General features: G+C 41.5%; 1 protein-coding gene across 4 annotated transcripts in view; it reads left to right on the top strand.

Annotated features, from left to right (window-relative positions):
* LOC133557220 (F-box only protein 11-like) overlaps positions 1-13,272 on the top strand; it is a 43,805-nt gene that overhangs the window by 13,910 nt on the left and 16,623 nt on the right. For all 4 annotated transcript variants that reach the window (XM_061907520.1, XM_061907521.1, XM_061907522.1 and 1 more), the window contains exons 10-13: positions 1,009-1,115; positions 1,191-1,328; positions 10,347-10,564; positions 10,628-10,808. In XM_061907520.1, coding sequence (XP_061763504.1) covers positions 1,009-1,115; positions 1,191-1,328; positions 10,347-10,564; positions 10,628-10,808 — 644 coding nt within the window. The remainder of the gene's footprint in view (positions 1-1,008; positions 1,116-1,190; positions 1,329-10,346; positions 10,565-10,627; positions 10,809-13,272) is intronic.

A 13,272-nucleotide genomic window follows, 5' to 3' on the forward strand; every position in this document is an offset into this window, starting at 1 on the left:
CAGTCACAGACAGGAGGAAGGATGGAACTTTCACGTGAGTTCCTAGAACATTATTTTCACCTTTTTCCTGCTCTGTCAACTATTTATTCTGTATTCCTCTATTTTGGCAAATAATTGTTATGCTTATTGGTTTTTGATGACATTCTGTTGGGATGAATGAGACCCGAGTGTAGTGGCGTTCACATTGAGGACTCATCGCGTATATATCTGATTTAGATCTACATACGAAAAATGCCTGGATGAAAAAATCCGATACAGGTTGCATGTGGACAACAAAATTGTAATGGACCTGCATTGTGAACAAGGCCTTTGTGACCATTCAATAAGAATGTTATTGTCTCGTTACAGAAGGTAACCATCTGAGGATGGTGTGTTTAAAATACTATAGCAATCCGGAACAATCTTATTGCAACATGTTACAGTTCAATAACAATATGTTGCAGCCGAATGTAATGGTTTGATGACAGTACGTTTCACTCTCAGGACCTTAGGTAACCGCCTCCTGAAAGTATGTTAAAGTCTCACGTAACGGGCTTACTGATATGTTATAGTTCAATAAGAGAGTGATGCAATCGCAGCACAATATGTAAGCGTCTCACTGACGTATGTTACAGTTTCATTTAAGTACGTAACAGTCTTGTATGTTTGACAGTTTAACACATTCCAGTCTTGTGACAATACGCAAAAGTCTCCCAACAGTATGTTACAATATCATGGCAGTGTGTTAGTCTCATGACAATACACGGTCTTACTGCAACAGTTAAGTAACAATATTTTACAACTTCATAATGGTACACACATCATGGCAACAGTTAATTAACGGTACTAAAGTTTGTTGTAACAGGCTAGAGCTTAACAGCATGGTAAAGATTCAACCACAGTATATAACATTTGTCCAACAGTTAAGTAACAGAGTATGTATGTCATTTAATAACAGTGTTTGACTTTGGTTCAGTCCACATGTTGTGTGTTTGTGTAAAGCTTGCTTCATCCGACTGTGTGTTTTAGTGGGTTCGGCCGTGTGCGTGAGCGGCCAGGGAGCGTGTCCCACCATCAAGCACTGCAACATCAGCGACTGTGAGAACGTCGGCCTTTACATCACGGACCACGCGCAGGTCAGCGCTGGTTGCCATCCCCCGCTAGGCGACAAAGTGCCGGCGAACGCTCACGTTCAGGTTTTTGTTTTTCAGGGCATTTACGAAGACAATGAAATCAGCAACAACGCGCTGGCGGGAATTTGGGTGAAGAACCACGGGAACCCCATCATCAGGCGTAACCACATCCACTACGGGAGAGACGTGGGGGTGTTCACGTTTGATCACGGCATGGTAACACTTCAACACGCACGATCACTAGGGATGGGCCATGCAGACTAAAAGCTATATGACGATATATATTGCAGCCTTTTACCATGATGATACATTTGACAATATACTATATGGCATAAAAAATAGAATTGAACCATTTCAAAACAGGTTATAAAGGCTGCCAATTTAGAATACGTAATAATATATTCTAGATCTCAGTTGTATTATTTTGTCAAAACTACTTTCTAATGGACCGTATTTCCCAGACTATGGTAAATGGTAAATGGGTTGTACTTGTATAGCGCTGTTCTACCCTTTTTAAGGAGCCCAAAGCGCTTTGACAGTATTTCCACATTTGCCCATTCACAGTTGGGTTGGGTATCGTTTGAATTTGAACAATTCCGATTCCGATTCTTTGTTTCGATTCCGATTCCTGACTATTCTCGATTGCGATTTTTTCTTGAAAAAAAAAAAAAAAAAGTAGGGTCAAAAAAAAGTTTAGGATATTTTAAATGAGCTAGCTAACCTACAGGATTTCTGAATGAAATAGTCTGACATTCTCCATCAATTTGAATTCTATTAACTTTTTATGAACTTTACTATAAATTCCTCACAGGGCTGTTTTCAACCAGAATATAAATATCAAATCTATGAACTTGAATATAAATATTATAAATTATGAATACATTTTACCAGGGGTACACTTTCATCAAGATAGCTTTATTTTTGAAAGCCTCATGAAAACACATTTACACTTAAGTGTATGATGCTGCAGGAAACCTCATGAAAACACATTTACACACAGAAGTGTATGATGCTGCAGGTACTTAAACATGTTACCGTGCTCGCACTGATGGGCTAACCTGGTGCAGAAAAACAAATAAATAATAAGAAACAACTTGCAAAACCCAGTCCAGATTAGCAGCAGGTACAGTATAAAATAAGAGACACTTCTTGTTTAGGAAAATGAGCATATCCGCCTTCTCAGGCAGGATGCGTGAGCGTTCTGGACAGATAATGTCTCCTGTCGAAGACGGGACACGCATTTATTTGTACTGCATGAACTCGGAGGTGCTGCATCATGTTCGACGTGCACCCTCCTAAGCACGAAACAGTCCTGTCGCACGTGTTACATTTCGCCGATATTTCATTTTTTTTAAGTAAAATAAAGCCACACTTTAGACCGTCGACGCCCGGTATCCATGCTTGACTGACTCGCTCGGTGGGCGCTTCTTTGTTGGTGTTTAGCGGCTTCTCCTTCCGGGTCGGCGGACTGGGTATCGAAACTAGGGATCGAAATTTAAGCTTTTGAACGATTCCGGGAGAATCGGAAAGTTAGTCCCGGTTCCAATCGATACTCGATACCCAGCCCTAATTCACACACACATTCACACACTGACAGCGGGTACAGAGCACACTCGCATATAAGACGCACCCACTAAATCTGAGAAGAAAATGTTTTTTTCCTGTGATTTGCCACATTGGACTTTAAGCAGCATATATATAAATTGGGAAGTTAGGTATTCAGACCAAGATTTTATTACAGATGTCCGATAATGGCTTTTTTATGCGATATTCCAATATTGTCCAAATCTTAATTACCGATTCCGATATCAACTGATACGGATATTTACAGTCGTGGAATTAACACACTATTATGCCTAATTTTGTTGTGATGCCCCAGTGGATGCATTAAACAATGTAACAAGGTTTTCCAAAATAAATCAACTGAAGTTATGGGAAAAAAAATGCCAACATGGCACTGCCATATTTATTATTGAAGTCACAAAGTGCATTATTTTTTTTTTAACATGCCTCAAAACAGCAGCTTGGAATTTGGGACATGCTCTCCCTGACAGCGCATGAGGAGGTTGAGGTACTAAAGTGTGTTGTAAAAGGGTGGAGGGATAGCGGGGGGTGTATATTGTAGCGTCGCGGGAGAGTTAGTGCTGCGAGGGGTTCTGGGTATTTGTTCTGTTGTGTTACAGTGCAGATGTTCTCCCGAAATGTGTTTTTCATTCTTGTTTGGTATGGGTTCACAGTGTGGCGCATATTTGTAACATTAAGTTGTTTATACGGCCACCCTCAGTGTGACCTGTATGGCTGTTGACCAGGTATGCCTTGCATTCATTTATGTGTGTGTAAAAGCTGCATATATCATGTGACTGGGCCGGCATGCTGTTTGTATGGAGGAAAAGCAGACGTGACGACGGGTTGTGGAGGATGCTAAAGGCAGTGCCTTTAAGGCACACCCCCAAAAATGTTGTCCGGCTGGAAATTAGGAGAAATTCAGGGGAACGGTTGCCCTGGGAGATTTTCGGGAGTCTCCCGGAAAAATCGGGATGTTGAAACCAATACCAATAATTTCCGATATTACATTTTAAAGCATTTATCGGCCGATAAAACCGATATATTATCGGACATCTCTAACAATATATTATAGGACCTAAAAATCATAATAGAACCATTTCAAAACAGGTTACAAAGGCTGCCAATTTAGAATACATGATAGTACCATATTTTCCGGACCATAAAGCACACTCGCATATAAGACGCACCCATTAAATTTTGCTATAATTTATTTTCCCCACTTATTTGCCGCATTAGACTATAAGCAGCTAATATATATGTATATATGTATATTTATATATATATATATATATATATGTATATTTATATATATATATATATATATATATATATATATATATATATATATATATATATATATATATATATATATATATATATATATATATATATATATATATATAGGGAAATTAGGTATTCACACAATCTTTTTGTAAATGTTTATTTACATACTTTAATTTAGTAGGTAAAATGGCAGTAAAACGGCTGATCAAACAAAACCGATGTCATTCTCATGGACCCACTAGATGCGAAAGGTAGCTCTCCAATCAGCTAAACAGACTCAAAAACTCCACGGTGACGGTTTTGGGGAATTTAATGAAGAACTTACGAAACAGGAGCAATACAAAAGAATGCCATTGGAAGGTAATATTAAGGCAGACACTCGTAAATGTTTTAGTATATTAGCTGATAACAACAGAGCTATTTTAATTACATTACCATAGTAACTAGTTGGGCTGTACGGTATACCGGTACTAGTATAGTACCGCGATACTGATTAATCATATTTGGTACTATACCGCCTCTAAAAGGTACCGGTTCTCTCCACCCCCCGCACCTCCTCCTTTTTTTTTCACTGGCATGAAGGCTTGTCATGACATTGCCTTGTTTTTCCTAGCAGAGTACTTACAAGCAGACAGTGTGAAGACAAAAAAGGGAGAATGGACGCATTTTGGCTTAAAAACTAATGATAAAGATGAAGGTACAACACTGAAACCCCCTTAGGAAGAGGTGCTTTAAGACATGCTAAATAGCTAGCGGCTAACGTCCATCCACAGTGGGCAGTGTTTTAGCTACTTCTAAATCACTAATCCTTGTCTCCATGGCGACAAAGTACGTTTCTTACAAGTATCATCCCTGCAGGACGAGGAATAGCTAAACATGCTTCACTACACACCGTAGCTCAATGTAAACAAATGCCATGGGTGGATCTACACCTGACATCCACTGTAATGATACCAAGTATAGGAGCGCATCTAGTCGATACTACAATGATTACATCAATATTTTTTTGCATCACAAAATATTTTTTCCTTTTTGTTAAATGTATATTATGTTTATGTACTCAGGAAATACGTCCCTGGACACATGAGGACTTAAATTATGACCATTGTATGATCCTGTAACTACTTGGTGTTGGATCGATACCCAAATGTGTGGTATCATCCAAAACTAATGTAAAGTATCAAACAGAACAATAAGTGATTATTACATTTTAAGAGATGTTTAAATAAAACGTTTTGAAACAGAAAGTAAGCAGATATTAACAGTAAATGAACAAGTAGATGAATCATTTATTTTCTAACCCTAACGCCCTCATAATGTTGACAAAATAATAGAATGGAAAATGACACAAAATGTTACTGCATATGACAGCAGACTAATTAGGAGCCTTTGTTTGCTTACTTACTAATAAAAGACAAGTTGTCTCGTATGTTCACTATTTTATTTATGGACACAATTGCAGTAATTCAAGATTGTTTATTGTCATATGCAGACAGTTAAACAGACAGTTTGCCGTACAATGAAAATCTTACTTTGCTAGTCCACCCTTCAACAAGTCACATATTACTTAGCTAAAAATAAAAATGTATATACAAGGCACAGTCAGTAACATAACATTGTTGCACATTCTGATTGACAGTCAACAGTATAAATATGGAGGTGACCTTGGGTCACAGCAGCAGTTAAAGTGTCTTTAGTGATCAAAGGTGAAAAATGTCTACAGTGATGGTTAACATTTCGGGGGTAGTCAAGGTACCTGTCTTTTGTCCAAAAAGACAAAGTAAAAAGGTGGGGAGGGGCTAGCATTCACAAGTTAGCATTCACAAGCCTGATGGCCTGCGGGTAGAAACTGTTTGTCAGTTTCGTAGTCCTGGATTTCAGGCTCCTGTATCGTCTGCCTGATGGTAGGAGGCTGAAGAGACTGTGCTGGGGATGTGTACTGTCTTTTATGATGTTGTGTGCTCTCCTGGTGGCCCTGGTAGAGTACATGTCCTGTAGTGAGGGGAAGGCTGCTCCTGATATGTACTGAGCAGTTTTAATCACTCGCTGGAGTGCCTTCCTGTCCTTAGCAGTGCAAGTTTCCATACCAGACCGTGATTGAGCTGTTAAGGACACAGTCAACCGTACTTCTATAGATGTTGCTGAGAATTTTGGGTGGCATACCAAATTTTCTCAGCCTTCTTAGGAAGTACAGTCGCTGATGGGCTTTCTTTATTGTTTGTTGTGTTGTGATCCCAGGTGAGGTCCTCGCTGATGTGGGTCCTAAGGAATTAAAAAGTTTTCACCCTGTCTACCTTTGTCCCCCTTATGTACAGAGGTGTGTACTGTGCACTCCTTCTCCGTGGGTCAATAATCATCTCCTTGGTCTTGTCTGTGTTCAAGGAGAGATTATTATCCTGACACCAGGCCACCAGTTCCGCTACCTTCCTTCTGTACGCTGCATCAGCTCCCCCGGTGATCAGTCCGACGACCGTAGTATCCTCTGCAAACTTGATGATACTGGTGTTGTTTTGGGAGGCCACACAGTCGTGTGTGAAGAGGGTGTACAGTAGGGGGCTCCGCACGCAGCCTTGCGGGGTCCCTATGCTTAGAACCTTTGTGCCTGATGTCTGGTTGCCGATCCTGACTGACTGGGGCCGGTTTGTGAGAAAGTTCAAGACCCAGTCACAGAGAGTTGGTGTCAGACCAACATTGAGGAGTTTAGCAGTGTTAAAAGCAGAGCTGTAGTCGATGAATAATAGCCTGGCATAGGTGTCCTTGCCTTCTAAGTGGGTGAGGGTGGTGTGGATGACGGTGTTGACTGATTCCTCAGTGGACCGGTTCTGCCGGTAGGCAAACTGTAGAGGGTCCAGTGTGTCTGAGATGGTCTTCTTGATGTGTGACATGACTATTCTTTCGAAGCACTTCATCACTATTGGGGTGAGTGCAACAGGGCGATAGTCATTCAGATAGGTCACAGTGTTTTTCTTTGGCAGGGGCACGATGGTAGTGGTCTTGAAGCAGGTGGGCACAACAGCTTGTGCTAGTGACAAGTTGTATATGTCAGCAAGTATTTCAGCCAGCTCTGAACACTCCCTGAGGGCCTGGCCAGGGATGTTGCCTTCCGTGGGTTTGTTCTCCTCAGAACTGTACGTACCTCTGCTGTTGTCACAGTGAGTGGTGGGTCCTGCGTGCGCTGCGTGGTCAGAACCCCTCTCTATTGGTTGGTGTTGAGGACCTCGAAGTGGGCGTAGAACTCATTCAGCTCATCTGGCAGTGATCGTTGGCTGTTTGTGACGCCCCTGCTCCCCTGCTTGTAGTCTGTGATGTGTTGCAGGCCTTGCCACATGCGCCGGGAATCTGTGGTGGAGTAGAATCCCTCCAGCTTTTGTTTGTATTGTCCCTTGGCCTCGCTGATGGATTTACACAGGTCATATCTGGCCTTCTTGTAGTCCTAAGCGTTGCCTGAGACAAATGCAGTGGAGCGGGCATGTAGCTTGGACCGAACATCACAGTAAGAAACATGTTTAATATACCTACCCTAAGAGTTTTTGTTAAAATAAAGCCAATAATGCCATTTTTTTGGTCCCCTTCATTTAGAAAAGTATCAATGTATTATAGGGGTGTAACGGTACACAAAAATTTCGGTACGGTATGTACCTCGGTTCAGAGGTCACGGTTCGGTTCATTTTCAGTACAGTAAGAAAAAAACAAAATATACATTTTTTTGATTATTTATTTAACAAATTTGCTAAATCTTTCACCAAAAATATTTTCCTTAGTGGAATATTTGATGTGAGGTAATCGGAAACTTGGATAGGTCAATAATTCATAATAACATTGATTTTGATTCAATATTACGTTTTGAGCAATGACAGTTTGAAAGAAAAAAAACAGCTTTGTTTTATTAGTCAAAGTTGCAACTTTTTCTAAATTACATTTAGCCTTTAAGCTTTTTTATTTCACTTTTGTTTGTTTTTGTTTATTTTTAGAATGTGCCGTGGGCCTATAAAACAGTAACTGTGGGCCGCAAATGGCCTCCGGGGCACACTTTTGACACCCCTGCTATAGATAATATAAAATTAAATCTGGTTAATCAATAAATAAAAAGCAGAGCCTGGCGACGCATGCGTGTTTATCATAACTCTCTCGCTCTCTGTCTCTGCCCCGCCCTCACGAATGTTAACGCTGCGTGCACCACTTTTTGTTTGGTTTCAACCCCTTCTTAACCCTGAACGTACATTGAAAATACACGCAACCATAACTCAAAATGCCAGACATTCGAAACATTTAAGAAACTCCACCTGGACAGCTCCGCAAAGAGGACATATCCCGTGAAAAGAGGAGGTGTGGTCAGTCTATCATAGCCCAGTCGGTGCTAGCATGCCGTGTGTTTTGGTTTTTTTGATTGATTGATACTTTTATTAGTAGATTGCACAGTACAGTACATATTCCGTACAATTGACCACTAAATGGTAACACCCCAATAAGTTTTTCAACTTGTTTAAGTCGAGATCCACGTAAATCAATTCTTGGTGCCTCGGTGTGCACTGTTTACACAACGTGCGGTGCGCTGCTTACTGTATATGTCCGTGTCGTTCGGTACACCTCCAAACCGAACCGAAAACCCCGTACCGAAACGGTTCAATACAAATACACGTACCGTTACACCCCTAATATTTTGTAATACATTTTGGTATCGGGACAACCCTAGAATGTACAAATATGCATAAAAACACTCCTACAGACATCACACATTGAACGGTTTAGTAAGTATGAATTGTTTGTTGTATTGCATTAACAAATGTTGCTTGGAGTGTTGAGTGAAGAATTCATACGAGTAGAAAGACTAGAAGACGGAACGGCACTTTTACTTCCGGTTTAAAGCACTAAACCGGAGGAAATACTGTAGATGTTCAACCGCAGTGAGAAAACTCGTTCACAAGATGGCGCCATAGCACAAACAATAACACCTTTTTAGTGTCTATTTGTTGAATTCAAAACATTATGGCCACGAGCAACAAAAAATCATAAACTATCCGCACTGTTTTATAAGCCGCAGGGTTCAAAGCGCAAGAAAAAAGTAGCGTATTATAGTCCATAATTTCCTGTACTGTTAATGTCTGGTTACTTTGTTGTAAAATGCTTCTAGCTACACTGCTGTTCTTATTAGATTAGATTAGATTAGATTAGATTAGATAGTACTTTATTCAATCCGTCAGGAGAGTTCCTTCAGGAAAATTACAATTTTCAGCACAATCCCATTCAAGATCAGACAAACATTACAGGGAGACAGAACAGGATCGCTGACGGGTCTGCCGGCTTCCAGCGCCCCTTACAAAAAAAGATGAAATACAGGTAAACAAGGGGGGGGGGGGGATAGGAGATTAAAATGAAATAAAAAAATCGGTCTTAGCCTGGGCCTTGGAGAGGGGGTGCAGACTGAGGCCAAGGGAAAAAAAATAAAAATAAAAATAAAATGTTTCATATTTAACATTAGTTTTGGGGTGGTACTGCAAATCTAAGAATGGATCCAATATTAAGTAGGTACAGGGGCAATATGTACCATAGCAATGCTGATACAGATTTTAACAATAATTGAATGATTCAATTTTCAATCACAACTGTCATCCATGAATTGTATAACCTGGACCCCAACTTAAACAAGTTGAAAAACTTATTTAGGTGTTACCATTTAGTGGTCAATTGTACGGAATATGTACTGCACTTTCCAATCTACTAATACAAGTTTCAATCAATCAATTGGAAAAACGGGATGTCGTTTTTACAATATCAATTACATATTCAAAATATTTCCTACTATTGGCTGCTTTTGATCATTAGTTTTTTACTTTAAAGGCTCCTGTGTTCAGAAAATGTATTTCTGAGTTTGTAAACAATAACAAAAACAATGTAAGATTTTTTTAACAATAAAAGGTCTCAAATCTACTAACCATCGTAGTATCGGACATATTCGCCCTATCTGTATCGATCCACCTATCTTTGCTTACATTCAAGAGCTCTAGTTAGCAGTTGACATACCCTCCTATGGTGTGTAATGTAACATGTCTAGCTGTTCATCGTCCTCCATTGATAAGGAAACTTGTAAAGAAAAGTAGTTTATTTTCCGCAATGGAGGGGAGGATCAGTGACTTTGCACTGTGGAGGGACGTTAGCCGCTAGTGAGCATGTTCCAGTGCATTGAAGAGGCCTCTGTTTGCTTGTCACTGTCTCATTAGAACGACACAGGTAGAAGATGTCATCAACGTGCATCGTGACGATCAAACAATAATATAAAAAACTGTATCGTCTGCCAAATTGATTTGGTACATATCACACAACCATGATAAGGAGGTGAAACATTTTTCCTGCGATGGCGCTGATGGTGCTTGGTCTGTGTTCCAGGGCTACTTTGAGAACTGCAACATCCACAGAAACCGCATCGCTGGCTTCGAGGTGAAGGCCTACGCCAACCCCACAGTGGTGCGCTGCGAGATCCACCACGGCCAAACGGGCGGCATCTACGTGCACGAGAAGGGGCGGGGCCAGTTTATAGAGAACAAAATCTACGCCAACAACTTTGCCGGCGTGTGGATCACGTCCAACAGCGACCCCACGATACGGTGAGCACACTGGCGGGGAGGAGGGGTCTCCGATGACCACACTGACCTTTGTGTCGCTTGCAGGGGAAACGCCATCTTCAACGGCAACCAAGGGGGCGTGTACATATTTGGAGATGGGCGGGGTTTAATAGAGAGTAACGACATCTACGGGAACGCTCTGGCGGGAATACAGATCCGAACCAACAGCTGCCCCATCGTGCGGCACAACAAGATCCACGACGGCCAGCATGGCGGCATCTACGTGGTAAATGTTCTCTACTTCTATTCACCGCTACTTTCTGCTCTCCAACCACTACTGTTCTCTCTTTCTGCTCTCCAACCACTACTGTTCTCTCTTTCTGCTCTCCAACCACTACTGTTCTCTCTTTCTGCTCTCCAACCACTACTGTTCTCTCTTTCTGCTCTCCAACCACTACTTTTCTCTCTTTCTGCTCTCCAACCACTACTTTTCTCTCTTTCTGCTCTCCAACCACTACTTTTCTCTCTTTCTGCTCTCCAACCACTACTTTTCTCTCTTTCTGCTCTCCAACCACTACTTTTCTCTCTTTCTTCTCTCCAACCACTACTGTTCTCTCTTTCTGCTCTCCAACCACTACTTTTCTCTCTTTCTGCTCTCCAACCACTACTTTTCTCTCTTTCTGCTCTCCAACCACTACTTTTCTCTCTTTCTGCTCTCCAACCACTACTTTTCTCTCTTTCTGCTCTCCAACCACTACTTTTCTCTCTTTCTGCTCTCCAACCACTACTTTTCTCTCTTTCTTCTCTCCAACCACTACTGTTCTCTCTTTCTGCTCTCCAACCACTACTTTTCTCTCTTTCTGCTCTCCAACCACTACTTTTCTCTCTTTCTGCTCTCCAACCACTACTTTTCTCTCTTTCTGCTCTTCAACCACTACTTTTCTCTCTTTCTGCTCTCTAACACTACCATTCTTTGTTTGCTCTCCAACCACTACTGTTCTCTCTTTCTGCTCTCCGACTACTGTTCTCTCTGTTTGCTCTCCAACCGCTACTTTTCTCTCTTTCTGCTCTCCAACCGCTACTTTTCTCTCTTTCTGCTCTCCAACCGCTACTTTTCTCTCTTTCTGCTCTCCAACCGCTACTTTTCTCTCTTTCTGCTCTCCAACCACTACTTTTCTCTCTTTCTGCTCTCCAACCACTACTTTTCTCTCTTTCTGCTCTCCAACCACTACTTTTCTCTCTTTCTGCTCTCCAACCACTACTTTTCTCTCTTTCTGCTCTCCAACCACTACTTTTCTCTCTTTCTGCTCTCCAACCACTACTTTTCTCTCTTTCTGCTCTCCAACCACTACTTTTCTCTCTTTCTGCTCTCCAACCACTACTGTTCTCTCTTTCTGCTCTCCAACCACTACTTTTCTCTCTTTCTGCTCTTCAACCACTACTTTTCTCTCTTTCTGCTCTCTAACACTACCATTCTTTGTTTGCTCTCCAACCACTACTGTTCTCTCTTTCTGCTCTCCGACTACTGTTCTCTCTTTCTGCTCTCCAACCGCTACTTTTCTCTCTTTCTGCTCTCCAACCGCTACTTTTCTCTCTTTCTGCTCTCCAACCGCTACTTTTCTCTCTTTCTGCTCTCCAACCGCTACTGTTCTCTCTTTCTGCTCTCCAACCACTACTGTTCTCTCTTTCTGCTCTCAACCACTACTTTTCTCTTTCTGCTCTCTAACATTACCCTTCTCTGTTTCTGCTCTTCAACACTACTTTTCTCTCTTTCTGCTCTCTAACCACTACCATTCTCTTTCTGCTCTCCAACCGCTACTTTTCTCTCTTTCTGCTCTCCAACCACTACTGTTCTCTTTCTGCTCTCAACCGCTACTTTTCTCTCTTTCTGCTCTCCAACCGCTACTTTTCTCTCTTTCTGCTCTCCAACCACTACTGTTCTCTCTTTCTGCTCTCCAACCACTACTGTTCTCTCTTTCTGCTCTCCAACCACTACTGTTCTCTCTTTCTGCTCTCCAACCACTACTGTTCTCTCTTTCTGCTCTCCAACCACTACTGTTCTCTCTTTCTGCTCTCCAACCACTACTGTTCTCTCTTTCTGCTCTTCAACCACTACTGTTCTCTCTTTCTGCTCTTCAACCACTACTTTTCTCTCTTTCTGCTCTCTAACACTACCATTCTTTGTTTGCTCTCCAACCACTACTGTTCTCTCTTTCTGCTCTCCGACTACTGTTCTCTCTGTTTGCTCTCCAACCACTACTTTTCTCTCTTTCTGCTCTCCAACCACTACTTTTCTCTCTTTCTGCTCTCCAACCACTACTGTTCTCTCTTTCTTCTCTCCAACCACTACTGTTCTCTCTTTCTGCTCTCCAACCACTACTTTTCTCTCTTTCTGCTCTCCAACCACTACTTTTCTCTTTCTGCTCTCCAACCACTACTTTTCTCTCTTTCTGCTCTCCAACCACTACTTTTCTCTCTTTCTGCTCTTCAACCACTACTTTTCTCTCTTTCTGCTCTCTAACACTACCATTCTTTGTTTGCTCTCCAACCACTACTGTTCTCTCTTTCTGCTCTCCGACTACTGTTCTCTCTGTTTGCTCTCCAACCACTACTTTTCTCTCTTTCTGCTCTCCAACCGCTACTTTTCTCTCTTTCTGCTCTCCAACCGCTACTTTTCTCTCTTTCTGCTCTCCAACCGCTACTTTTCTCTCTTTCTGCTCTCCAACCACTACTGTTCTCTCTTTCTGCTC

This window comes from Nerophis ophidion, linkage group LG08 (assembly GCF_033978795.1).
Source record: "Nerophis ophidion isolate RoL-2023_Sa linkage group LG08, RoL_Noph_v1.0, whole genome shotgun sequence".
Lineage (NCBI taxonomy): Eukaryota > Metazoa > Chordata > Actinopteri > Syngnathiformes > Syngnathidae > Nerophis > Nerophis ophidion.